We start from the raw sequence: 27,492 nt of genomic DNA, 5'->3' as shown, positions 1-27,492 counted from the left end.
CGTTTAATAAAATCCGAAATTAGCGGCGCACAAATGTGAGAGATCCCGATCTGGGTTCTTCATCTGAGTCAGACATTTCGACGTCTATGCGGAGCTATCTCCAGCACTTATCTACGGGAATTTGAGCTATGGATGCTGGGTATCTCAAACACGAAGACTCCATTTAATTGCGAGGCCCGAGATGGAACACTTTGGGGTGATTGCATCGATGCATGCAATTAGAGCGCATCATCACTCACCATTTTTTAACACTTTCGGACCCCTTCGCGCACCTACCTACCCACCTAACTACTGGCCTAATGTCCGTTCATCAATCAGATTGGCGGCCTGGTAGAACTATATATCTCTGCTTCGGCTAAAATCATTGCTATATAGGTGGACTCGGGGCTGGAGTCATTATTTTCACATTTACCCTGCTCATTTATCAGTATTTTCTGTCCCTTTGCATTTTGCGCCCACTATTTCCCGACAAAAAAGAGGGAAAAGTAGAGGAAAATTTCGAGTTTCGGATTGTTACACTTGGTATTTGGAAAAATTTACCGCATTTCTTGCTGGCTTTGTAATTTGGACATTAAAATAAATGTCTCACTTATTTTCTTCGTTTCTCGTTGGGGCAGTTTTCATTTCTCTGTGATCATCCGAAGCTGTTTTAATGAAGCCAGTCAGAACAGTCAGTTGGAGAAACTGTAATGTATATAATATATTTTTTAAGCAGAAGTTATGATCATTACTCTACTGGCACAAATCGCCGGGAAATCCGTTCGAATCCGCCCACAACTGTTCGAAATAACTAAATCCTGCCAAATTGAATCCGACACTGAAATCAAGTGATATATCGATGAGCGGCTTTGAGGTCATTTAGTGGCATTAGCCTGGGAGTATCAGCAGTCGGCTTGATCCGCTCAAATTACCGCAGTGAGCTGAGCCCCGCTTTTTTACCACTTGGCACCCCTCGTTTCGATGGGCCGTAAAAAATGACAAGTGTAAGGTGAAAAGGGGTGCATAAATTTAGCCAAAATGTATCGCAATTGTTTCTGGCCCATTCGTTGGCGGGGGGTATTTGGGCTAGCAACCCTCGCAACTGTTTTCTCAGAGGGTGGAAATCGGAGAACTGGCTAAATGTGGGTGCTTCACTGCCGCGTAGCATGTGTTTATGGGTTTGACTTTTCATTTGATTTAATTTGCCATGCCCGTGCCACCGAGGGGAGGAAACTGTGGCCCCAGATTAACTGTTAGCTTTTGGCACGTTCGCCAGAAACAATAAAATCAAATAAAAATCCTCAACGCCCACTTGGTTATGGTTGTTGTCACTTCATTAGGAATGAACTGTGAATATTTAATATATGGTTGCGGGGAAACGACAATTGGGGAAAGAAAATAAAAATGTATCAGTACTTGAAAGACATGAAATTATTATGATGATGAACATAGAAGGGTGAAATTACGTTTGTTGAATGGTATAATGTGGTAAAATAGATACTAAAAAGTTAGAATGTAAATTTTGAAGTCTATGTTTCTTTCCTCTTAAACGTTTGGAAGCCCATTTCTGCTGATCTAGTATCTTTTGTAGTGCTTAACTTCTGTCACCCACGCATATGACATATTGTGATCCTAGGTCTTGAGTCGACTTTAGTCCGCAATTTGCAATCTGTTGCGGTTTAGGGTGCATTGGATAAATTATAGAGGTCCCACCGCAAACCCTTTTTTTCCAACAGCTCTTTGCATTCACATTTTTTGCTCGCCAATTCATTTGCACATAATTTGCGGTTGCCAATACCAGCAGCTGTGTGGCAGCACTTGTTGGCTGAAAAGGATCAGAGGATCTACACCGGCTGCTGACTGAAAATATGATTTAAATGCCTAGATTTAGCTGCAATTACAAGCAGCCAGTGCCACCGGGTACTGTGCACTGTGGTTTTTCTGGGCCAAGACAGATGCCAGATAGTTTCTCCAGGCCTGACTTTTGCAATGGGTCGTGCGGTTTCTCGAATCGGTCATAGTCCAAAATGAATTTCGTGCCAATCACGGTAATATCTGTGTCACTGGAGCGTTGGTAAGCCGGTGGCCCGGTGGCCTCCGCAAACAATAGTCACTGTCCGATGGCCAAAGCCCAGAAGTGGCTCTGGAAAAAAAGATATCGTCGGCCAATTAGAGATCGGGCCCAGAACTCCAATGACTTTGACTCACTTTCCCCGTATTCCTTACATTCCAATTCGCTCTGAGCCGTATTTAGCGAATAATGACAAATTCTGCGACGTTTCCAATTTCCAGCACTTTTTATTTGGCGAAATAATAGTCACGCTGGCTTTTTCGCTCTAAGCGGCTTAGGTTGTCTTCGCAGTGGCCAACGGACGACTTTAATTAACAGCTCATCAAGATGAAGTTGTTGAGCATTAATTACATTTCAGCTGCCTCGTTTGCTTGTCGGCGCTTTTCCTCCCACAGCACATCAAGTGTCGGCAACTAGTTATCCACGCCAAAAACGAATAACTTAGGCAACAAACTTGTTTTCTTGCTTATGCTCGGGTATACAAGTTAAACCTTATTCAACTAACATTTACTTAATTCAGATATTTATTTATTTTTGATCCCTAAGAATTAAAACAAGTTCAGAAGCTTAAAAGCAACTTTTGCTGTTAAGGATCTCAACTTTTAAAGCCGCCCTCGCACTCCCTGATCGTTTTACTTACTTGCCGGCTGATGCAGGCATCCCAAGATTCCGACAACGATGTGTAAATCGATTCATCGTTTGATGCCGGCGATCGTGGATGCTGATGATGATGTTGATGATGATTTGGTGATTTTCTTTATTATTATTACTGTTTTTAACCAACTTCTTATTACAGCGGGTTTTTGGTTATTTTTTTTCTTTTTGGTGTGTTGTTTTTTCCCCTCGTGCTTCCTTCGCGGCGCACTCGAGAGGTGTTGAAGACTTGGCGGTGCCAGATAAAAGGCGCTACAAAATTGCTTTCTACCCGCCGCGCCTCCATCAACTGGGCGTTGGAGGAGGGATGGGGGCAATACAGTGAAAACGAGATGGAGCTAGATAGTCCACACATCAATTCATTTGGACTGCTATGGTCTGCTATGAAGTATCTGAAGTGTGAGAGGAAAAAACTACCGTTTGGCAATCAAATAGCCATGGAGTACCAGTACCGCCAGCTGATGATGCTATGCTGAGGTAGGATGATGAAAAAAGTGGGCTGTAAGGCGTTAATTGCTCATTATTGGGCACACTTCATGTCACACACAAAATGCAGACGCAGAAATTTATACGCTGATTGAGTTGTCCAAGCCGACGATGATGATCATCATTATGACGACAATGACGCACTTCTCCAGTTACCTTTTTTTATTTTTAACATTTTTTCCACCTTCGCTGCCGCCCTCCATTTTAACACATCGTCTGCTTCTTGTTCAAGTGCTAAATTACATAGTTTTTCAAGTGGAAAAACTCAAGAAATTAAGTTTAGGCTGCTGTAGCTGTTGATGTTGCTGCTACCTTTGTTAATTGTAGGTTTTGGATCTGCTGCTGCCGTTGAAGTTGCACTTGGAATTTAAATCGCATCTAAATAGATACCAATCTATATCTAAGAACAACATGAATCATATCTCTTTTAAGCGAAAAATAACCAATTAATTTAAAAAATATTAGCAACATTTTCATCTTATTAAATTCAATTGCAATTAAATCTTTAATTTTTTAAATCATTCTTTAAAATGTATCTCACATTTCAGACAGCTTGAAATACAAAGCACCGAGCTGAACTAAAAATCTTCAGGTGTTGCTCCTAGCTCTGAAATGAAAACCAAGCTAGTGATTTTTCTAAGTGTACTGCGGTTGCATTCGACTGGACGACAGCTCACGTCCGGGGCTAGCCCGATGGATGGATAGATGGATGGATGGTCCACTGACCATGCGCAGCTGCGTTTGCGGCGGCGAAAAATCTAAGTTCCCCGGACTTGAGTTTGACTTTAATTGCTCTTGACAGTCATCACTGTCAGCGGCGGCAACTGCGCACTCCCTCCCATCATCAAAGCCACCTTAATCATCGCCATAATCATCATCATCGTGGTAACGTGGCAACAGTTGTTGCCGTTTGCCAATCTCGCTGCCCCAATCAACGTGCGCTTGTCAAACCAGACTGGGTCCGTATTTTCTGGTTGGGTTAGACCAACCGACTGCGGCTGGTGGACGTTGAGGCAAAGGTAGTGTTACTGGTACTGGCTCTTGGGTTTTGGCTTGGGCTTCTTGCCTAATATGGCCGCCATTTTGCAGAGTCATTTGCGTTAATGGCGGCCCCGTCTTTGCCGACTTGGCTATGACTTTTTGGCTCTCCGGCCTGAGCAGGCGCTATCCCAAGCATACTATATAATTAAATGAAAATTTAGAAATTAACATTTAATGAATACGTTAGCGAGTGAACGATATAACTGTAGCAGAACTTAAATATACACTTGCAGTCCAATATGAAGGACCATCTTACAAGTAAGCCAACCAAATAAAAAGCTTTTAAATTCTTAAAGATAAATGTATCTGGTTTGGCGAATTAAATCAAAGTTCTTTAAGCACATTTCGCAAAAAATGTGTGTTTATATGAATATGTATATTTAGACATCATTCTCTAACAAATAACTGTTCACCTAAATATAAAGCGCTACTAGTCAATAAGTCACTTGTGATGGATGCAGATAAATTGCCAAAGATTAGCCCCCTGGATGAGCCGAAGGCCTAAAGACAAAAAGAAATGAGACTCGAGGCAATTTAAAACGGTTCTCCAACTAATAATATATTTATTTAAATCCCTGCTAAATATTTTCTTGAATGCTGAAAGCTTTTTAATTTTTAGTTAATGTAGCTAATTTGTCAAACATGTTTTGTTTGTGTTTGCAAAAAGTTGTTGTTTACAAAATTTGTATTGTGTTTCGTTTTTTTTATTTCCCATACATCGCTACCAATTCGTTCGTTAATTGTGACTCATTCTAAGGCGTAAATTATTAATTTTCCAATTTCAGAAATTTATTCACATATTTCGATGATTTATGTTTATTAATGTAAAGTTCGCGAACCGTTACCATTTTTTGTTTTAGCTAAATCATTAATATGAAATATTATTACTTTCATTGTGTGGCATTTTTGTTTTTGCTCGGCAATTATGAACTTTATTGTTAGCGGTTGCTTGTAATTAATGTTGACACATTTGTTGTGGTCACTGTATAACAACTAAAAGTATAAGTCTTGCAATTCAAAAAAAATGTAAACTAATTTTGTGAAATAAAAGTATCGTGCTGGGCAAGCTAACAACATTTTAGATATTAAAAGTCAGAATTATCCTTTCAGTCTTCGACGTTTTTAGGGCTAGAGAACCTCTTTAGAAACTCCCAATTTAATCAGATGAATCAAATTTCGAATGCATATCCATCCATTGACATTTGTCGCTGTCAATATTTTCCGACCGACCCATTCCATTTCCATTGCGACAAAACAATATTGAAATGCGCATACCAAATTATTCAAATGCGTTAAGTTATGAAGTTATCACGATGGCACTTCTGCTCCAGCATTCCCCCAGTACGATCCAGTCCGATCCGATCCGAACCACTGGGTGACAATGGGTTTCCCTCACGTAGAGCACCCCGTGGTCAGATTTTTTGGATGTTTTAGTGGGCATGAGCGATCGGCCATGGACTCGGGTGTATGGCCCATTGTGAGGGGTGCATTTGTTTTTGTGCGCTACAATTTCGTTGAGCGGAGACTCCCCTGGCAGGCATTTATTTATGGGGTATTAGCCGGGCCTTAGCGATCCGCTTCTTGGCCCAACTCACTCCCCGGCTATTTTGACAGTAACAAGTTGGCCAGCAAATATATGAGCCGGGACAGTCACTAACTGTCGTCGTTTGCCGTTCGCCGCGCCGTATCGCTTCGCTTCGCTTTGGTACATATTTCATCGATTCATTTTAAAGATGAAGTTATGAACGCCAAAGCACCACAAAAAAATCGAAAAAAAGCGTATTCCAATTTGAATATTTGATTGGGACGCTCGCGAGCTGCGAGCTCCAAGTCAACTCTCCGGTTCAATCGTCAATTTATGCGGCGTGAACGGTTATCATTTGTTGTTGCTGCCTGCTTTAAGGTAGCCGTGGAAGTTGGCCCAGAGGAGGAGGGCTACGTGACATGCGCAGGTGTTCCAGCCGTCGAGCCATTGATCCAAAATCGGAAGTCGCCCAAATACGTGGGTCTTGGTCAAGGGAGGCTTTGCCAAAAGTAGCTTTGACGGAATTAGTATATCACATTAAAAAATTTAAATATTTAAATATTGCATAAAACATTAATTACTCTTTTGCGCACCTCCAGATACAAAAATTTCGTTAAAAGTAATGCAAAGGGATGTATTTCTGTTTTGAAGTGAAATCTTGGCAGATTACCTTATAAAACATAAGAAATCGATGGACGTTTTATTCTTTTGAGATACTTAAAATGCCAAATGCTTAAGGAATGCATTTCCTACGGGAGAGGATTGCAACTGATGCATGTATCTGACAAACCGTTGGCAACTGATCTGTTAGGTCAAGTGCGGTGCAGTCGTATATAAGGTTTATAGTCGCCTTTATCGAGCTTATCAGATCGGGGCAGCACTCTGCCGACAACAACTTAATTTTCTCGCCTCGGCTCGAAAATGTAGCCGGGTTTATGGGTGTGAATAAATCAACGGAGCTGTCAGAGCTCGTCTATGGGTCAAAGGCAAGAGATCATGGCATCTGCACATCATGGCTAACGGTAATGGGCCAGAGTGTGATTGAGATCGGACTGAAATCGGAGTCTGAGCTGCGTTTGAGATGGATGCTCGCTTCATTTAAATTTACAAGAGGCAACCACCTCAGACATCAACTACTTAACGCAGCCATTACACGATCGATGATGAGGCCCAGCCAGCCGATGGGGATGGGTATGGATGTGGAATGGGGACTTTGGTAACTTCATTACCACACTCCAGACCCCCAGATTCCAGACCCCCACTCTGGCAGCTACTCAATAGTCGGGACGGTTGTGCGGTTCGGTTCGGTTTCGTTTCATTTTTCCAACATTCGTGCACTAATGACACTTTAATAAATCATTCGAAAGGTGAGACATCGAGTGCAAGTTAAAGTCGATGATGGTCCGAAAGGGTGTTCACAAGAGAAAATGAAAAACCCAATCCAGCACCAGTACCAAAACCAAATGAGAAATGCGGTTACTCCGCCGTTCAGCAGAACACTGAAATAGCTCCGTGGAATGATATTTCATGGATAGTGGCAGGCTTCAGGACCGAAAAAGAGAGTTATGTAAATTTACGAGACCGTAGTTATGAGGAATTGAAACGTCTTCTCGATCCATTTGTAATGTGATACGCAAAATGGTAAACTGTAAATGGGAGAAATACTCTTGACAAATATAAATAGCTTTCGAACATTTCTATATACATACGAGAAGTATTTAAAAACCAATCCAAACCAGTCGATTAGTTAACATAATGTTAGCATAACAAATATTTATCCTGACACAAGCACGCCCTTTGAATAAAACTCACTTCATTCATTCGACTAACTTTTCGACCTTCTAATGTAAACTATTTTTGAGTATGCATACCCGAAGGGTTTTTAAATCTAAATTATGATAGCTTCTGCATAAAAACAATGGTCCGGCGTAGAGCTCCAAAAAGCCCAAAACAAGACAAAACAACCTGCCTCGACTTAAAGAAGATGATACCAAATTCGAATTATTTACGAAATTAACATTTTCTCGTTGACATCTTATTAATACTTCACACCTTTTTCTTCGGCTCCAAAATCGATTGTTATTTTATTAAAATTAGTCAACGCGCCGCACACAGGAACAACAAATCTCCATAGGCGAAATGACTAAAAAAAGTCAAAGGCCGTCTATCCGTCGAGACGATATTCTTCGATAACGAGTTAAGTTTGAGTTCCAGACCTAAAACCCATAAGACTGTTTGGCTGAAGAACTAGATGGCATGATATGGGGTTCCTCCAAAAAATCAGAGGGTTTATTGAATCTTTATGCGCTCTGTTGGTGCTTTTAATTTATTTAAGCAATTTAAATATTTTTTTTAGCCTGCTGCTGTATTTAGAATTTTGATTACTGGCAGCTTTGACGCCGCTTCGCTTGTTTTAATATTAATTAGTTGCTGGGTGCTGCTTTTAATACATTCGTGGAGCTATATAAATAAATATTAAATTAAGGCAGTCTCGCTGGGAGCCACACTCAACATTATTAAAATATTAATAATGCACGCAAACAACAAGCGTAGCCGCCAAAATGGAAAATAAGGCAAAACGTTTATGCATAATCCTAATTCGCTGGTGTGAGGTTCTCGGGCAAATGCGACAAATTAAAAATTCACATAAAATATATTAAAAATTGATCGTAAATTTCGTGCACTCAGCAAACAACGAAAACTCCCTCACAAAACCACTAATACCCCTGCAGCCGTTATTGTTCATGGTTATTAAGCTGTATTAATTTTGCATTTCTTGCTTTTGTGTGTTTTATAATCATTCCTTAATGAAGTGTAGGTTGAAATTGTAATTGAATTTAATACTTTACTGATTTCTGTTGCAATTAATTCGTCATAACTTAAGCTTTATAGGATTCTCGAATGATACGTTAAACTGAATACCATAAGATCCTGTTTTCGGAATGCTTTAATCGACAAAGAAACTATTGAAACTATCTATCTCATACGAACGGAATTACGTTGAGAGTTTAAGCATAAGCTTTGAAATATATAATTACATTCAAATCCGATAATGGTGGTTACATATTTTGGTATACAAAACATTTAAGCAACATGTGGGAGTGGTTCATCCTGACCAATTTACTACAGTTTGGCTGAGGGAACGATGGGCCCTATAAATCAGCTTTCGTCCGGCTGACAAACCAAAATCATATTTAATTTATTTTGGCCAAATGATTTGGCATAAATGGTCGGCAGGGCCCGCCGATGCATTATGAGGAGAACCGCTTTAAATGACCATGACTGTGAAAATTTCTGGCAATGAAAAACATTTGTCATATGCACGGCATTTGGATGAGGGGGTGGTGGTGACGAAGAGGTCCCGGAACCAGGGGATCCGAGGAGCACAATCCCCACCGAAATTACCATGGAAAGTGCTGCATCATCGACGGCAAAGCAACTAACTGCCTGGCTCGTTAATGTCCTCGTTCCCGTTCTCGTCCGCGTCCTCGTCGTTGTCCTTGCCTGGCTTTATCTTTCCCTACCCCCACCCTGTGTCAACATATACTTGTATTGCGAGTTGGTGTCTGTGTCTGTGACTAATGTGCACACCTGAATCGTCGCAGGACGCGCACAGGTGCAGGATTTCGGGCTGCGAGGCAGAAGCAGCAGGCAGCCCAAGGACCTCAAGGCCTGCAAGCGGAACATTAACGCCAGGCTGTCTGCTGCATCGCCTCGGGCCTGATCGATATATTCCGATTAATCAGTCGACTTTTGTCGCCTTCGTCCTGCGACTCCCAGCAGCGCCGGAGGTGTGAAAGATTTTACGATCCCTCAGTCGGCTTAGCTGGAAAAATGCTCTCCCCGCTGGGCGGTGGAGTCTCCGATCCAGGATCGTGCTGTGTGTCCTGGAATTCGGGGACCCACCTAGTGTGGGAAATTTCTACACGGCACTGTGCGAACATTCGTTTATTTTATTTGCATGGGAATGTACTCAAATTTTCCGACTTTCTTTTTTTCCCAGCTGCTTTATTTATTACTTAGTTTCTTTTATACAATTATCTAAAAATTATTTGCTGAAGAATCCAGTAATGGCTAGTAATATATATTATATTTAGATTCCTACTACCTTTGCCTTGTTAATTTTTAAATAATTGCAAAAGGGTTAAATTTTCCGAGCTAAGCAAATACCCGCCAGAATATTTGGCCAACCCCGTAATTTGTTTTCATTTATTTCCGTGGACATTTCGCAATTACTCACAGACACTTCTGCTCCAGGAATGGATGGATGGAGTGAGCCGCTGGTGGGCGACTGGCGGGGATTGATATTGACTTAAACCGCCGGGTCGGTGGTCGGTTGACATTACCAGGCCCGAACACGTCGCCCCCAATGGCAAATGGCAAATGACAGATGCTGTCAGCCACAAAATGCATAAACAAATACGAATACATGCTCGAGGGGCAGCGCGCGGGGCTGGGGGGGTGGTTTTTGGGCGGCGGCTTTGGCATATGCATTTTGTGCACGAGGCCGCAGCGGACGCTCATTAATTATGAAGGTATTAATATTGGACCGGAGCACACACACTCTCGCACAAAAGGACTTGCCTACATACATGTGCATATATGCACAAACATACGTAGATGGGCATAAATTTTGAGCAAACATAATTTATTACAGCACACAAACACATTTGTTTATATGTATGTATATATGGTTGGGATGTCGCTGCTGCCTGTGACTTTGTTTATTTGTTTGTCGGTTTTAACGCTCAAAATATTGTTTGCCCGGGCCAGGAAAAAAATTAGCACAAACACACATGCATCCACAGAGTTGGGGTCACCGCACCGATGGCAGTCGCCATTTTGTCCAGTTGGATGCCATTTTGTTGGCGTCGGGAAAACTCATGGCGAGAATGTCTTTAAAAAAACCACAAATACTTCCTTGTTTCAATAGCAGAAAGTATATCATTTCATTAAACAACGCACACATTGTCGTTTGATTTTTTGGAAAGAAGTGATAATATGATATGATATAAGAATTAGTTTGTTGACCACAGGCAAAAAAGAACTTTTGTGTAAAGTAATATTTATTCAGCTGACATAATTATGCCAACGTTTCAGTGCCAATTCTGGTGATTTTCCAGTCTAGTAGTATTCTAGGAAATATAGTTAAAGACGCAAGGGTTAAATAGACATTTGCAATTACCTCCACTACCTTTTCAGCGGAGTATTTATAATTTTCTCGCCGCAAGGCAAGTAAAATGGCTTCCATAAGCCACTCGGAGAAGCCACAAAAAATGGTTTAATTAAAAAAGCAATATGAAATATGAAATGAAAAATGTGATGAAAGGTTTTAGCCATCAGCGAGTCAGGCAGCCGTGAACCTTGACAATTATCTTCACACATTTGCTGGGAGGCGGGGGAGACCGGGTATCATGGCATCGTGTTATCAGGGTGTCAGGGTATCGGGGGAATGAGGATAATCTGCTGACAGTCGCATCGAGTCCTTGTGTGTGACCTCCTTTTGTGCCACTCCGATTGGGATTGGAAGAGACAACGCCTAAGTCGACGAGGATAACTCGCGTTCAATCACGGCCGCTGAAAAGGAAATGAAAGCAGACTTCCAGATACAATAATCGAATAAGCCGCGTATTCATTGCGCGAAAATAGAGGCAAGAATAAATCCGCACATGTCCACCGGGAAGGAGCCGCGCTGAAGATACAGATATCCAGATACAAAGACGCTCCCGGGGAACACAAAAAAGCTGGGAGTTGCAGGCGTTGCAGCAGTTGCTGATGCATCAAAAGCCTAACACGAGGATTTGTCTTTTCAAATGCTCTTCCATTTCAAGTGAAAAAGAAGGGGTTTCGTTTGGGTTGGGGTCCTGCCATTACGGCTTAGGCCCGATAGATATAATGGCCTTATAAGCAGCTCGCTCGGTGCCAATTTCATCCGCTTAGCAATCGGTATGAGATGGGTGGGGAAACTCAGGGGATGGCACGGTTTGAGGTCGCTTTACATGATTATTATTGCCAATGAAATGGCAAGAGGAAAATCAAATTAAAATATACAATTTTAATGGCCACTGGGATGGCACTTTGGCCGGGCCTTTTGTTCTTGGCCCATAACATTTTGCCAGTTGAGTTCAGTTCAGTTCAGCTCGGTTTGGTCCGGTTCGCTGGTTCAATCTGCGATATGACATAATGCGTTTGGCGTCACGTTACGTTGCGTTGCAACTGTCTACAGGGCAGACTGCTCCCATTTCCTACCCTTTACGTAATTCATTAAAAAAGTTAATTTTTACCATCCGCTCGGCGGTCCGTGGGCCCGATTGTGTGCTGATTATGGCCACAGGCCCGAAAGGATATGCCGCCTTATTGGCTTTGGCTTGTGGTCAGATAGTTCGCAAATGATTATGCGGCCAGGACACACAACGCACTTGGGAAACATAATTTCAGCGCCAGAGATTTAAATTATGCGATATGACAGTAAAGTTGGGGAGCTGACGCTGCTGACCTACCCAATTTGTTCAGCTTTCTGTGTTTCAGGGTATTAAAAGTTGGCAGAAACAACTAGTATGTCCGTCCACCTAGTTCTACAATGATTATTGCTATTTTACAATATTCCCTACTATCTTACTATAGAATCTCCGTAATTAAAGTGAATCTTCATGCCTCACTCCTTTGTATTGCTCCCTGCATCGAATCAAATCGGTGACCCCTGCTGCACCTTTTCGCATGCCTTCGCAACTGCCTTTACACACCTTTTCCATTCTTACGGGCTACCATAAAAATATTTTAATTAAATTTCACATCTATGCCCAAGATATCCTTTGCCGAGTGCCGAGTGACTTGGACAGACCCGGGCAAACCTTCAACTGTGACCGGAACACTGGCATAAAGCGCAGTCCATTAATCATTCAAATTACCCATACATCATCATTACCCACAGCTCTCAGTGTCCCTCTGCAGTTTCCATTTTCCACTCCGCTCTGGCCCCTTTCTGTCTGCGGAAAATCTTGGCTTCAGAAAAAAAAGAAAGAAAAATCTTCTGAAATTATTCAATGAGGGCGGTCTCAATTAGTTTTAGGCGTTTCAGTAAACAGGTAGAGTTAGAGGGTCGCTTCTGCGGGGGGCAACGGAAAATTGTTCAGTTACCTGATTCGGGCATTTGGCCAAGTGGAAGTTCTTAGACAGAACGGCGTCTACAGCATTTTCCACGAACCGCACTAAGCCGCTTGAAAATGGACTCTGGCCAAGTGGAATGAATTCGGAAAATGTCCGATCAGTTGGCGCTAAATGCAGTTTACATTCGTAGACATTACTTGATAACTAAGGGTCATTTTAAATAACTTGTATTCTTGGTGATTTCCCATGACATTTTAATAAAAAAAATAGTCTTAAATTTCTAAACTCTTTTTTAAAGATTTATAACATAATTTAGCATGTTGAATAAGTGGGTTTTGTCTTATCTTATTCATATTTAATTCATCAATCGCAACTTTAACCATTTTTCCTTAGCTATTTAACCGTAATAAATCGACCACATCATCCCCGGACTGGGGTTTAAAAAAAGTGCCTTGCAAATGAGATCCGAGTGCACCTCAAGTGCTGCACTCGCCTCATTTGGCGTAATTCCATCTGCGACATCTGATTCCCCTGCCACCCCATTTCCACTCCCGTTTCCATTCCCATTTTGCCAGCGCCTGCGGTTGTCGCGCTTTCATCGCTAAAGAGCGTTAACTAACCGCAGCGAATGATCAAATATCGAAAATCAATTCCGCAGGCCATTGTCACCCATAATTAAAGTCCACAGAACCGAATGCCCGCTGAGGTGGTGTCACATTCGAGTCGAAATCAGGGGTTTCCCGGAGCAGTCAGTCGAGCGATTCGAGGTCTGCCGAGCTGGGAATTCTCTCACGAGTGCCACTCCAGGCTGTGATAAGGATATGGGATATGGGACAGGCGGAGCAGACGGAACCGACCCACGGAACGAACAAATTGGAAAGACATTTAAATGCGTCCACCACTAAAACAAAACCCAAGGAGCGGCCTGCCCTCTTTAGGGGTCTGAGGTTCGGTCGACCGCAGCTTCCGAAACCCATTTGGGTTAGTTTTTGAGTTTTCAGTTACTCCTGCCGGTCTCAATGTCAACTGCAAGAGTTTCTCAAGCGTAACAAGAAATAAGTTACATGACTTTCAACGGAAGTTGTGCGAATGTATCACTTCACCCCAAAAGGCAGAAGAATATATGTATACACAGATATTTGTGGAGGAACCTTTGAGGGTCGGCTTACTGTCTGACTGTCTGATCTGGTCTGGTCCACTTCGTTGGCAACTTGATTCTTAATTATTGCATTTATGCTCTGCCGACAAATTTGCGGTAATTGAATATGCCGAGATCTGGTTCTGGGCCCACTGATGAAGTCAATGTGCAATTGCCATTTGGTTAGACCCAACCACCTTTGTCTCTCACGTAATTAGTGCGTTGAGTTATAGTTTATTTGGGGTTAGAACTTGTTATCCCTTCCCGGGCAGAGTTTTGGGTGAATTTTATACCGGAATAGGACCGGACCCCGGACCCCGGACCACCCGGATCTGCCTATAACCAGATTATGATTGTCAAAGCCACAGACTTCGAAAGTGGGTTAATGAGGCTATTGAGGATCTGGCCAGAGCTTACAAGGTTCAAAAGTGCCTATAAGTGGCAAAAGTTGGAAGACACCTCTTGGGTGATATCGAGTTACCCCTTTATCTTTCTTCTCAATTGTCTAAATTATTTTCCAATTAATCTGGCCTATACAGACTTGATTTAATTGCCATTGTCCCAGGAAACCTCTTAACCTGAATTTACACCTTTACTTCTTAAGGTTGTCCTGTTAAAGGTTAACATGCTGAAGTAACTTTTTCTTTTTACCTAATTATTTGATAATTAATTTACTTAGGTCTGCGATCACCACCCTTGAGAAAACCCTTGCATCCAAGTGAAGTGAAAAATTCGGTTAAATGTGTTTCAAATTTAGTTTTAAGCATGGTTTCGCCTTTTCCAAGTCCATTAAGCATTCAAATTGTATCTTTTGCTTTAATTGGTTTACTTGTTTGTTATTTGTTGCAGAGTTATATTTCGCCTCAGGTGCAGACACAACCACATCCGCGCCCTTCCGCCCGTTGCATTTGTCAATATTTTGGCCCGGAACTGCAGAGCTGGAGGATTGGAGGACCGGTAAACCGGAGAGCTGGAGGGCTGTAGGCAAACAAACATGCTTAAAATAACAAATTAGCATAGACCGGGGGAACGCGGCCCTGGGACTACGGACTAAAACAACAAATATACAGCCCTAGGGTTTTTGGGAGGAGGGCGGATGAGATGGCCTGGAATGGGTTGCCAGCAAGCTACCAATTTGGTACACTCACTCGAGATCGGGTTCCAAGTGGTGTGCTTTTGGTGCTGGCTCGCTGGCTGGCTCAAAAGTTACATCAATCACCATCAACACTCAACAACTCATCGACATCGAAATACCAAAATGGCGCATTGGTGTTAATGATGCCGACTTTGAAAATTTACCGACGCGCCCACAAGAGTTTCTTTTTGCAAAAATAAAAAAAAAAAATACGCAAAAAGCAAATAAGGCAAGTGTCGTTTTCAAGTTTTCATCATCATCATCATCATCACCATCGCCATCGTTCGTCACTGGAGGGTCACATTCGTCATTGGGCAAACAAATGAAGGGGACGTCGAGCTGACAGATAATTTTTTTCAGCTTGTGCTGAATGATGTGCGAACAAGTTGTAATTATTTCGCATTAAGCCACGGAACGCGGCGAAACGAAGATATGCTGATGACACCGATGTATTGGCCATTGGTTCTGGTATTTCCCCTCCACAATTCCTTTCAAGAACCAAGATGGTTGCATTGAACCGAATCGAGAAAAAAGGAATTCAAAACTGATACGATGTTGTCCAATGGAATTTCAGATTTAAGCTTAAAATAAAAATTTTAAGGAACCAAAAAAGTTTCCTCTCGATTTTTGATAGTAACTCAAGTTTTGACTTTAAATCATATATCGAAGTCCTTCAGCAACTAGTTTTTGTTGGCCATTAGGACCACGACCTAATGTAAACGATTATGACAAATTCCACCACCGTAGTAGGCTCAGTTATCTGGGAGAGAAATCAAACTGCTGCTGCCACATTTCGTTGCATTTAATTATGCGAAAGCCTTCGATAGCCAGCTACCAGTTGACATTGAAGTCTCGCTTTCCCACGTTAAGGCACACACAGCTAACCGCCTACCAAAGTCGTTAGCAGAAGTTGGGCGGAAAAGTCGGGCCCCCTTCTCTCGGCTCGATTTACAATGCTTCCGCGTATTTTTTTTTTGTCACCGGAAAGGTAAATCACAAGCTGACCACGCAACAAGCGGAATTATTCATTTTTCCCCAGTTTCCACTCTTACCGTTTGAGGGTGAAAATGAGAGTTTGGAAAGCGCGCAAGTTTTCCGCGCGCACTAACAACCCCTGGCCATCAGGATTGGGTTTCGGGTGGCAAAGTAACCACCGCGAGACGTCGCGAACGTTTAATTGCATTCGATATGCGCTTTTCGGAATTTTCCCACGATTTTCGTGTAAGATTTTTCCGAAAGGTAACTAGCTCAGGTCAGTTAAGCGCAGCGCGGGTTCAGATGCCTGGATCGAAAGCTGCTGCAAGCGAATGGATGCGAATGCACTTAGATAAATATGTAAAATTTATATGTTATATGTTAATAATTAGTCTTTTTATAGCTAATGTATAGGAAATAGTAAAAATAAATAAAAATATATGTTTATTTACCCATTATGTAGTTGCTACATAAATAAGTAATATTTATTTTAATATTTATTCTTTCAGAATTTGAAATAGTATGGGTTCCTATAACCCATACCATTATTTCTCGCAGTGTTCATGGTGGTGGCAGCCGTTGATCATCACCATCATCATCACCATCGCTATGCACACTATCATCCTGATAATCAACATTTATGGCCGCTGATTGTTTTCGCGACTGACCGCGACGCCTTCAAATAAAAGGGTTGCTACTCCCAAAAGATACGGCAGATACTTAGGTGGATCTGGATCTGGATCGGAGACCCTCGCCGCGAAGTCTGAGATTTGTGTGACTCATAACGAGTTTCCTCTCGCCTCGCTTGGACCTTAAGTGGATATTGCATTGTCGAGGGACTCGCGATCCTTTGTCTTGCCCAGCTGCCGCTTTGTTTGGTCTTGGACAGTCCAGTACCCTGCTCGATTAATCCTGTTTCCAGTGGCACTTCTTGTGTTACGCCAGCTTATCAAATAGACGGAGTGGAGTAAAGGATTCTTTATGTAAATTTCGTATGAGAGTTACGTTTTTCCCCGGATTAATCCAGTTCAAATCGATGCGCGAGTTTCTTATTAAAGCTGCACGGGGATGGTTATGATCTCGGACAAACGGAACTCTAGTTTTGATATTCTTCACGCCTAAATTATGAAATTTTATAACAAAGGAAGCTGCTTCGGATGGACCTTTATTTGCACAAATCTTTAAAGAATATAAATCTATTTGCACTGAGTTATAACGAAATTTATTGCAAATATGAATCCGGTTTTAAAATTCGTGTTTGCTGTTTACCTACTCAATAAAGGCTGCTGAATCACATGTGCAGTGAATGAAAGCCATCACCATACACGCCCCACCAAAATTGAGACACGTTGCACTGCCAATTTAGCGGTTTATTTATTTATTTCACTTCCAGACAATCGCCCATTGTTTGGATCTGGCGCATGCCAAGGAACTCTGTCCGTAGTCCCAAAACAATGAGCCGAAAATTTCGAACAGAACAATACAATAACCATATGCACAGTAATGCAAAAATACCAAAATCACCTTCCGCGTTGATAATTCTAGTTTTCATACAGTTTATTTAGTAACCACATGCAAACCAAATTTTAAGATTTACCGAATTTCATACGACTGCCAAAAGAGACTTGCATTTAACAACTTGTTTTCAGCGCACTTGTAAAGGATATGGCCAGGATGCGTTCGTGCAGGATCATGTAGGAGAAGAACTGCAGGACACTGAGGAACAGATACTCGTTCTTGGGCACATCGAACTGGCGATCGTGGATTATGGTAGCCGTGTACATCACCATGCATATGGCCACCAGGGCGAATGTGTTCCGTACCGCATAGTATATTCCCTGGTAGTTTATAAATAGGACATTGATGAAGAATATGATCATCATAATGTTGGCTATTGCCACCAAACAGCTGAGCAGCAGATCGCCGGGAACAATGAACATGGGAAAGTAGGCGCCCCAAAATATCGAGGCCAACATCAAGGCAACCACCACAATGCCGGCGTAGAAGTTGACGAGTCTATTCTCATTGTGCTTCTGTTCCATGGCTATATAAATAGTTGAGCTCTCCACGATTGCTGCGATAATGATGTAGTTGAAGGGCACCTTGCGTCCTAGTTTGGTCCAGGATAGTGTGGCGACTGCGAAAAAGGTGCACAGAAGCCACCAGCCGTAGCGCTCCTCCGATCTGCTGTGGCTCAGCATATGGGTGTAACCTATAATGATCCACTGCGTCAATGCGATGGCAGCCAGGATTACACTAAGTCCGTATATCTTGGCCGCATGACTGATGCTCTGATCCGGCGGTTCGCCATAGACCTCCTGATCTATGTTCCGAAAAGTGTTTCTTTGAATACTTGGCATTAGACTAGGAAATACCAGAGTTTATAAAATTCCAATTATCGATTTCTTGACTTTATTGCTCCAAACAAATTCAAATGTTTACCCGAAAGGTTTCTACTGGGTTATCTAGATCGGATTTGCAATACTTACCTTGTGCGGTCTGCATTCTGTACATACTGTAGCAGGTGTAAATCTATAACAATTAGCAAACATTTTTATTAATCACGTTCACATTGGAATTGTAGATAGGCCGTCTAAATCAACTTGCATACTTCCAAGAATCTCCCCTTCAATCGTATTAGAAAACACGCATATGCAGAAGAACAGGGTAAATGAGTTAAGGTAGATCAGCATGGAGCAGATCGGTTCGAGTCCAAGCGGCGAATATTGCAATCGTCCGTGCATGAACTGTGTTTCCAGGGGGATGACTATTAATACCAGAGCGCTCAGCACAGCACAGAAGCTCGCAAAATAGTATCGCGTGGATACCACAGACAAAACGCTGAGCGGAAGGAGCGCTACCAGGAAAATGGTCACAATCACTCCGGTGACGAGGCCATTGGGAAGAAACGATTTCCGGCATTTGGCTCCAGAGAACATCAGTCCGCCCACCACCAGTGTCATTACGGTAAAGTAGAGCACCAAGTCGGGAATGTCATACATGCTTACATAGTATGCGGCGGATAGCGTTAAGAGTCCCACAACCCCGCCGACCATTGCCCAGACGATCAGTGGCCGAATGCTCCGGATGGGCAGGCAGATCAGGACTGCCAGGATGGCGAGGGCGAAGAGCAGCCACACGTACGGCGGTATCGGCAGGACTTTAACAACACTTAACCTGAGAGACGCGACAAACAGTAAGGGAAATGCCGATGCGGAACACAGTAGTCCGGCTTCTATGTAAACAGTACGGGCAAACACTAGCTGCACCTCGTCCGCTTCCTCTTCCAATTCCACTCGCCCATGGGGACAACAAGGCATCGATACGGATTTTTTGAGACAGAAATTTCAAAATTTGATGTAATTCGACATTTTGCTAAGATTGTTCACTAGTTGTGTAAGTGAGTTATACCAACCATAAACTCAAAACCCAAATGGCATGTTTATTGATTTTCGATGGATTAACATGCACTTAAAGGCATTCAGTTTTTATCCAACATAGTCGCATATACATTTCTAGGCTATTTGCACATCAGCCCCAACATTTTAGACTGACTTTATTCAACTATTGTACTGGGCAAAAACGAGCATGGAGGCGAGTAGCAAACAAAATTCTAGGTGAATGTCAGTGGCGCAATCCGCAGTCTCCCCATAAGGTCCATAAGGCACCTGCTGCAGTCTTCCACAAACGTAACGAGCCTGAAATGGAGCCATGAACGCGATAATGATGACGTATATGATGGCCACGGCCAGGAGGTACCGCATATCCCTGATGACCAGGAAGAGTATCATTAGGACGATCATGGTGACGGCGAGCAGCAGAAAAATGCAGCAGGTACAGATAATGTTGGGTAGCAGAACCTCCGGACTTTTGGCCCCATACAAGTGCAGCAGGGCCAGCAGGGATCCAGCAACCAAAATGGCAATCAAGAGGACCGAGATGCGCACTAGGTGCATATAATACGCTCCGAACAGGGTGACGAGGAACACAGATCCCAGCATCAATCCCCAGCATAACAAGGTCAGTGCTGGAGTCTGTCTGATGCAGCCCTGCACCGAGAGGAGGATGAAAGCTAATATCACCCACACGTACGGCGGCACTGGAATTGCCTTGTAGACCCTCACAGTGAGTGCCGACAGTATGATCCATGAAATGGAAGACAGCAGGCACAGCACCACGGAGGATAGGTACACCCGGAAGATGAAGGCACGCAACTCCCGCTCGTTGATGACTAAGACCTCCGGTCCCTCCTCAGGAACTGGCTCGCCACCAGGTCTTCCGGTTCGACCCCAACCCCGATTGCGATTATTCATGTGTTGATCAAGTATTTTAGGTCAATACAATGTAATTTTGAAGAAAGAAGCAAAGTAAGTGATTCCTTTTCTTTTATGTTGAGACTAGGGGCTTTCGTAATGCTCTGGCTTTATGCTGATTGCCTTAGAATGATTATATATTTATATTTTTTGTACCGCCTAGGCTACACCGCGCTAGATGATTAGACTGGATGACAGTATCCTTTGGTCTAGAGCTCCGTAGTGACTTGCCAGATCGCTAATCAGTTTCGATCACACAGTGACAGCGATTTCTCTCAATCAAAATCATTTTCGAGTGAAATTTTCGGCCCTTCAGATGTTCGTCTAATGGCCTCCTTTCTCTCGTCGACCAGGATGAAGTAGCACACGCAGAAGAAGAACATCATTGAGTGCAAGTATAAGGTCAGGGTGCAGACCATGAGGTGCTCTTCGGGAACCACTTCCACGACGTCCAGCCGGCCGTGGTTGAACTGCGCCTGAATGGGAATCGCTATGATCAGCATCAGGAACAGAATGCTGACGAAGGTGTCGAGCAGCTCAACACTCCCGGTGCAGAGCTGGACGATTCCCACAATGGCCAAGACCAACAGCAGTGCCATCATCAGCAGCGTGGAGCAAACACCGCCGGGCAGGAACTCCTGCGGGCACATGGCCCCTGAGAAGTTGAGAAACAGAATGATCAAGGCCACGCCGATCATCACGAAACTGATAGTGAGCGGGCTCAAATCGTCAATGAGATGGCAGCCAAACAAGGTGGTACACACAACCACCAGACCCGTCATGAACCACTTGCAGGGAGAGTAGTAGGATATTCTCGGGATGCAATGCATGCATATCATCACCAGAAAAATGATTAGGGCCAGGACGTAGCTGGGAAACGGAAGGTACCTGTGCAGGCGAATATTGGTCAGCATAAGCAGAATCCATGCGCCCACCGTAAGTCCGGTGATGATCATGCCAATGTTGTAGATGCTGCGAATGAACTGTGTCATTGGGTCCAGCTGCTCGATCGTCGGCCGGATGTTGTCCCGGTGGTAAATGTTGTCCATCCCGTTAAAATCCTTATGGACTGAGTGTTGAGACTAGGTCTGGCCTGCACCCTGACACTTACCTCCTGGCAAAGCTGCTCACCTTCTATATCTTTTATTTATAAATTGGTATCTTTTCTCATTAAAACCTTTTTATTTTGATGTAACAAAATAATATACATCAAGAATTACACGGACACTCCTCCGTGACTCCTATAATAACCAGAGTTTTTAAAAGTGCCGGAATTTCTCACCACTTGGGAGCCCAGATGACAAAGTAGAAGGCCGCAAAGAACAACAGATAGTGCAGATAGATGTTGACGGCGCAAATCACAAATTCGTAATCGGGCAGCTGAAATCGCCTGGAATGAACCACCTGAGCATGGTAAACGGATGCGGGTATTAGCAAAGTGGCCAATAACGTGAAGTACACGATCTGATAGATCCAATTGTCTGTTAAGATAAACATGGTCATCACAAAGATTGAGCCCATCACGAAGATTACGAGCAGGAGAAACATAGTCCTCTCTCCGGGGAGGATGATCTTGGGTATCCATGCGCCAGCGAAATAGCAGATCACAGTCATAGCAGAGGCCACCAGAAGGGCAAAGCACACGCGGGCAAGGTTCCGCTCCAGAAGCAGAATCACGCCCAAACCTGCCAGACTAACAAACAACCCAGCCATGATGAAACTATACCAATAAAACCTCCGCAACTTGGTCAAAATACAGAAGACAAAGAGAAACATTAGGGACACCATTGCACTTATGAATCCTGCCATCATAAGATCTGCCTCCGGAGGAAATACCTTGGACAGGATGATGGCAAGTATCGTAGTTGTAATCGAAAACAATCCAGCCATCAAGTAGCAGCGCCGCACAAAGATCGTTTTCGATGAGTCGCCATTTCCGTTCTCCAGTCCTCTGGAGCCTCCGCCTTCCAGAACCGAACGCTGTGGCCTTAATCTACGGGGTGCCAAGCGAAGCTGGTGTATCGAAGGATGCTCGTATCGAACCAAAGTTCCAGGAGCCTGCTCCTGCTGCTGTGGCGAAGGAAAGTTGAGGAGCTGGAGGGCAGGTGGACAGATGACCCAGTCATTTCTTAAACTACCTCCTAACATTGGGAGCACTTGGAGGGCAACAACTTTAAATTTTGACAAAATATTTATGGCACACCCTGATTGTGTACGAAGACATCCCTAAAAGAACAAAACAATGTTAAATAAAAAACCAAAATAATGCATATGATGCAAATCTGATTTAAGAACTGGAAATATTTATATATCAATTTATATAACAATCATCCTAAGATTAAGATTCGCGTAAAAGATAATTACGGTGACTTACCAAATGCGATGGATGCATAAATATTTTACATTTCTCGAATCTAAGCAGTGTTATTCCGTTCGATCAGGGCGGAAAACTCAGCGAGGCATGCGGAATTCCAAGGGGACTACAAAGCCAGCAAGGAAAATGCTAAGTAGCTCCGATCAAAGCTAACAAAACAGCCACAAAGGATGCTTACTCCTTTCCCCTGCCTGCATTGTTTGTTGTTGTTTTGCTGATCGCTTGAGTGACACGCAAAGCAAAGGATACAAGGATACACTGGAGTAGAAAGGAGATCCCGAGATGTGTTTACTGCCGCATCTGCGGCCTCGATCACGATCACTTTCACAGACGGTTGATGCTTGATGGTTGACGGTTGGACGGCATTGTTCCGGCTATGACTCAATCTCAATCAGCTGGCTACGCTTATCCTTGATCCCCGCTAAAGACATGCAAATGCCAAGGCAGCAGACGATCGGGGAGAATGTCAGTTATCTGGCAGCTGCAGCTCAATGCAATAGATACGCTTGCAGTCGAAGGAGTATAACCCTTAAGTTGCCAATCAAGTCGTTAGCTCGCCTGCTCCTCATGATTGGATTATTGAGTTGGTAAAAAGTGAATACCTTTCGGAAATTGAAAATCAAGTAGCGGACGTCAGTATTAGGACTAGATAATATGTTCTCTGCACATTTTATAAAACATTTTTAAAGCAATCATATTTAGCTAAAAAGAGAAACTAATTTGAAATAACTTACACGACTGGTTTATTGATCTTTCTCTTGCAGATTTCGGCCTTGGGCCACATCTATATGCACTATTCACTATTCTACAATGGCCTCTTCAGGACAGGTCAATGTACCATGGTATAACTTTTTCGGCTTATATTTTCCACCCACACAACGCTGACAACGATGAAAGGGCCAACGACGAGAGGTCGGGAGGAAAGTGAAAGCGTTGGCAAGTGCTTGACAACAACGACATGCGAGCGTATGCAGTGGACCAGGCCATCACAATCCCCAGCACCATCCTAACCCCACCTCAGACAGCCCCGGACAAACTAACGGCATTTCCCCCGTCGACTTTTCCCGGCCCTAACTTCATTTGGGATTTTGCATGCGAACACGAAAATGTTCGGGAGCCGCAAAAAGCACAAGCCAAAAAGCTTACAGAAGCGTAACGAACGAGAACCGCCCGGAGATTTGGAGGAGGAAAAGGCAGGGCAGCGCGGAACAGGGCTGGGAAGCGGCCACCGTCATCCGTGGGTCAGTGGAGAAGACAGGTTGTCTCATTCTACGTGCTCGGGGCACGATTTATAATATTCTATTAGTTCCACGACCCGAGCTCGAGCTCAAACCCGATCCCGAGTTTGGGCCCAGCCCCGGCTGTCGCTGACTGACTGTTGTGTGTGGCAGCGCAGTTAGCGCAGATAATACATCCGTTTCCGGTTAAGCCCATATTTTTGTGTCATTTAGTTGGTGGGCCGACGGGGGACGGAGGGCGGGACAGTGCGGCAAGTGCCGAGACCGCTTGTGTGGGAGTGGAACAGACAGCCACAGATGCTGGCTACACTGGGCAAATATTTGATTTTTTCGATTATAGATAACCTAGCTGTACACTAGTAATCAAATTTGGGATCACCGCAATTGCTTTTCATAAGAAGGTAATTTTATTTTTTTTATTCAAACTTGTTAATATAATATAGAATATTTTTAACAGCGTACACACAGACTTTAAAATGCCGCTGACATGTCAGCTAACGAGGGGTGGAGCAGAGGATGGGGTGGCTAGAGAATGGGGAGTGGGCAGGAGCTGGGGCAGGGGCATGTGTATGGACACGGACACGGGCTGAAACTGGAACTGAATCTGAAAATGGGGCTGGGCGCATCAAGTGATGCGACAAGTGCAGCAGACGCTGGAGCGGAATCGTCAACGCTTCCGCATATTTCTCATTTCCACAATTAAACATTGTGAGTGGAGCGTTATGGCGAATGCTCCAAGGGTTGCATAAGTTTTTTGGTGGGGTTGGAGGGTTCAGGGGGTTATGGGGGTTCAGGGGTTTTAAGGGGTGCCGGCACTGAGGTCGGCTGGAGCCTGCTTCTTAGATAAATCAAAGGCAAAGCAATTAATAATGCATTTTTGGAGCGGGAGAACATATGTGGGGGATTGGTAAATTTGCCGCATTTGCTCCAAAACGGAAGCTCAAATGGAGCTTGCACCTAGCAAAGTCGGGTAATTATGCCCCAGCAGCCCCTTCCTGAACTGACCCGCCCCCGTTTTCGAAACGGAAGTTCTGCATGACTTTCCCGGCACGGGACCCGTAACCCCACTATCTTATCGGGAAATCCAGAGGCCAGCAGCACCCAGGCAGCTGGAAATGAATGGTTGCCTGTCCAGCGTTGCATTATATTAATGAGTTATTGTATAACACCTTCTGATTCGACGGCTGCTGTTTCGGGGTCTTCCTAGTTCGTCACCGAAAACGTATACAAGTTAAGCAAACAAACAATTTAGTGTCAACAATGCTGGAAAGCTGTTTAAACACACACCCACCCGCCAGAAAGTGAAAAGGTTTTTAAAAATAAAATTGTAATCAAAATTCTACAAGGTATGGAAATGTTTTTCGATGAGCTGCCACCTGTCATGCATTTAAAATAATAATACATGATATGCAACTCATTTTTATCTATACTGAAAGTTAATCTTTGAAAGAATACACCTTTAAGTTAGGTTGAAAGTTATGCTACACTAATTAGTGCACGAATTTTTACTCATTTCCACCGCAACGGGGATATAAACTTAGTATAAAAAAGCACCGGTCAACACGGCGTTACTAATTACATTTGTGCTAATGTTAATTTGTTACAATTTCCGGAATTTCGCTAATTTATTTTCCAACATTTTTATTAGTGGCATAAATTTACGTTCTAGAAGCATTGGGGTGGTCGCAGTGGAACTTCCTCTTCAATTGTTGAATATATATCAACAGCAGAGGAAATACATTAGCATATTTTACATGTAGAAATGGGGGGAAATGCAATTTACGATTTGAAATAAAATATGCTGGCCCGGTAATGACACATTAAGCAGCAGTTCTTCTCATTTGCCAACGTAACACTCAAGTTTTTGATCGATTACTATCACTTTTCTTGGAGACCCACAACTGACCCACTGAAGGCCCACACAAATCTGCTCGCCAGACGATCGATAGTCACATTGCCATATTGTTGAATGTCTTTTGTTCGGGTGAATAATACCTTTCGTGGGTGTTTGAATTTATGAACAGTTTATGGGCTATGGGCGAATTTTGCACTCGTCCAACCGGAACGCGCCGACCGCACGGGCATGCCTTGAATTTTGATTGATTTTCAAGATATTAATATTTATTTATTTAATATTTTTCATTCCCCTTTGGCTACATATTTTTATACTTTTTATTGCTTGGCAGAATGTTGAAATAAACACGTTGTATTGCCACTGTTAATGGCCGTATAAATTGTTGTCAGATATTAGTAATAAATATATATTTTTCCATATGTGTCACCGTTTGTTTATTTATCATAACAAATTTGTCGGTATTTGCCCCGCACGTGCCAGCAATTTTTGAGGCCCGAAAGTCCCTCTAATGTATTAGCAATGCATTAGTATCCATTAATCGAAACTACAAGAAATCTTTTGCCTGCAGGCCAAAAAGGTTAAAAGCCCGCTTACTGCTGGCATTTTGCCATCATGAAAACGCGCAAGGAAGCCAAACTACTGGTGCCCTATAGACCACATCCTCGCCTCGTCCTTGCCGCACTAGGAATATCAATCGATGGGAACGGGTCGGTTCTAGGGGGTGTACCAGGGCACTTTATGGGATCTAAATTGTTTGCTTTTAGCTGCGTGGTTTCCTCACACGTGACTCGGGAAATTGATTGCAGCAGACTCATTAAGAGCTTTAATGTTTGTGAGTTAATGTATTAAGAGCACGGGTAAACAGTCGATTCAAATAGCTGCACAACAACGAAGTAGAATGTATTACTTACTTGAGAAATGAGATTTGCCACAGCTTTAACCATCCAATAATATCGTTTCAATTCATGTTTAATTTTTCCATTAAATGTTAGATGTCTTTAATTATATACCATGTTTTTGTACTTAATGCCAGTTTATTTGTCTACTATAAAAATGCTTTTGGGTAAGTCCGACAAATTTGGTTGCACCTCCGGATCCTCCCCCTTCCATCTGATGGTCGACACCCTGGGCTCTGAATCAGTAGTCATTGATAGGCGACCGGCTGCCATGGTTCATTAGAACCCATTAAGGTAAACCAAAAAAAGAACCGACCGGCAGAACCGAGAGATGCCGGCCGTATTCAGTTCCATCTACTCATAAAATTTCGCAGCTGAGCGCCAAAAGCCGAAAACAAAATCCAAGTTGAACGAAGCGTACAAAATCATTTCCTACTAAAATCAACGAAACGGACATGCCGCAGAGGTGGAGTCGCCGTCGCCCATGTCGGTGGATTGTTCGAGTGGACGCGCGGAGGTGTTATGGCATGGTACGGGCCATGGGCTATGGGATCTGGATGGTCAGTGGTGGGGGTTGGGCCATACTCCATACTCCATCTCGGACACCGGCTCGACTCAAAATGCGTGACTGCGACTAATGACCCGCACGTGTTCCGACTGGCAGCGGTACGAGTTCTACGATGACTATGCGTCGCGCTGAACAGC

At 43.3% G+C, this 27,492-nt stretch overlaps 5 protein-coding genes across 5 annotated transcripts; all 5 read right to left on the bottom strand.

The window, feature by feature from the left end:
• Positions 1 to 17,643: 17,643 nt before the first annotated feature.
• LOC6731573 lies at positions 17,644 to 18,575 on the bottom strand. The gene has a single exon (XM_002078678.4). The coding sequence runs from the start codon at positions 18,469 to 18,471 to the stop codon at positions 17,743 to 17,745; it is 729 nt and encodes a 242-aa protein (XP_002078714.1). The 5' UTR covers positions 18,472 to 18,575; the 3' UTR covers positions 17,644 to 17,742.
• A 71-nt stretch (positions 18,576 to 18,646) lies between these two features.
• Positions 18,647 to 19,453, bottom strand: LOC6731572. The gene has a single exon (XM_002078677.4). The coding sequence runs from the start codon at positions 19,429 to 19,431 to the stop codon at positions 18,679 to 18,681; it is 753 nt and encodes a 250-aa protein (XP_002078713.2). The 5' UTR covers positions 19,432 to 19,453; the 3' UTR covers positions 18,647 to 18,678.
• Positions 19,454 to 19,528: 75 nt separating this feature from the next.
• On the bottom strand, positions 19,529 to 20,450 carry LOC6731571. The gene has a single exon (XM_002078676.4). It carries the CDS (start codon positions 20,422 to 20,424, stop codon positions 19,672 to 19,674), a length of 753 nt encoding a protein of 250 aa, XP_002078712.1. The 5' UTR covers positions 20,425 to 20,450; the 3' UTR covers positions 19,529 to 19,671.
• Positions 20,451 to 20,687: 237 nt separating this feature from the next.
• On the bottom strand, positions 20,688 to 21,486 carry LOC6731570. The gene has a single exon (XM_002078675.4). It carries the CDS (start codon positions 21,471 to 21,473, stop codon positions 20,700 to 20,702), a length of 774 nt encoding a protein of 257 aa, XP_002078711.1. The 5' UTR covers positions 21,474 to 21,486; the 3' UTR covers positions 20,688 to 20,699.
• A 91-nt stretch (positions 21,487 to 21,577) lies between these two features.
• LOC6731569 lies at positions 21,578 to 23,210 on the bottom strand. Its single transcript, XM_016179812.3, has 2 exons — positions 22,799 to 23,210; positions 21,578 to 22,650 (listed from the first exon to the last, which is right to left on the bottom strand). Exons 1-2 carry the CDS (start codon positions 22,814 to 22,816, stop codon positions 21,703 to 21,705), a joined length of 966 nt encoding a protein of 321 aa, XP_016024235.1. The 5' UTR covers positions 22,817 to 23,210; the 3' UTR covers positions 21,578 to 21,702.
• Between the last annotated feature and the right edge of the window lie 4,282 nt (positions 23,211 to 27,492).

Source organism: Drosophila simulans, chromosome 2L, assembly GCF_016746395.2.
Source record: "Drosophila simulans strain w501 chromosome 2L, Prin_Dsim_3.1, whole genome shotgun sequence".
Classification (NCBI taxonomy): domain Eukaryota; kingdom Metazoa; phylum Arthropoda; class Insecta; order Diptera; family Drosophilidae; genus Drosophila; species Drosophila simulans.
This window is presented reverse-complemented; position numbering and strand designations above follow the sequence as displayed.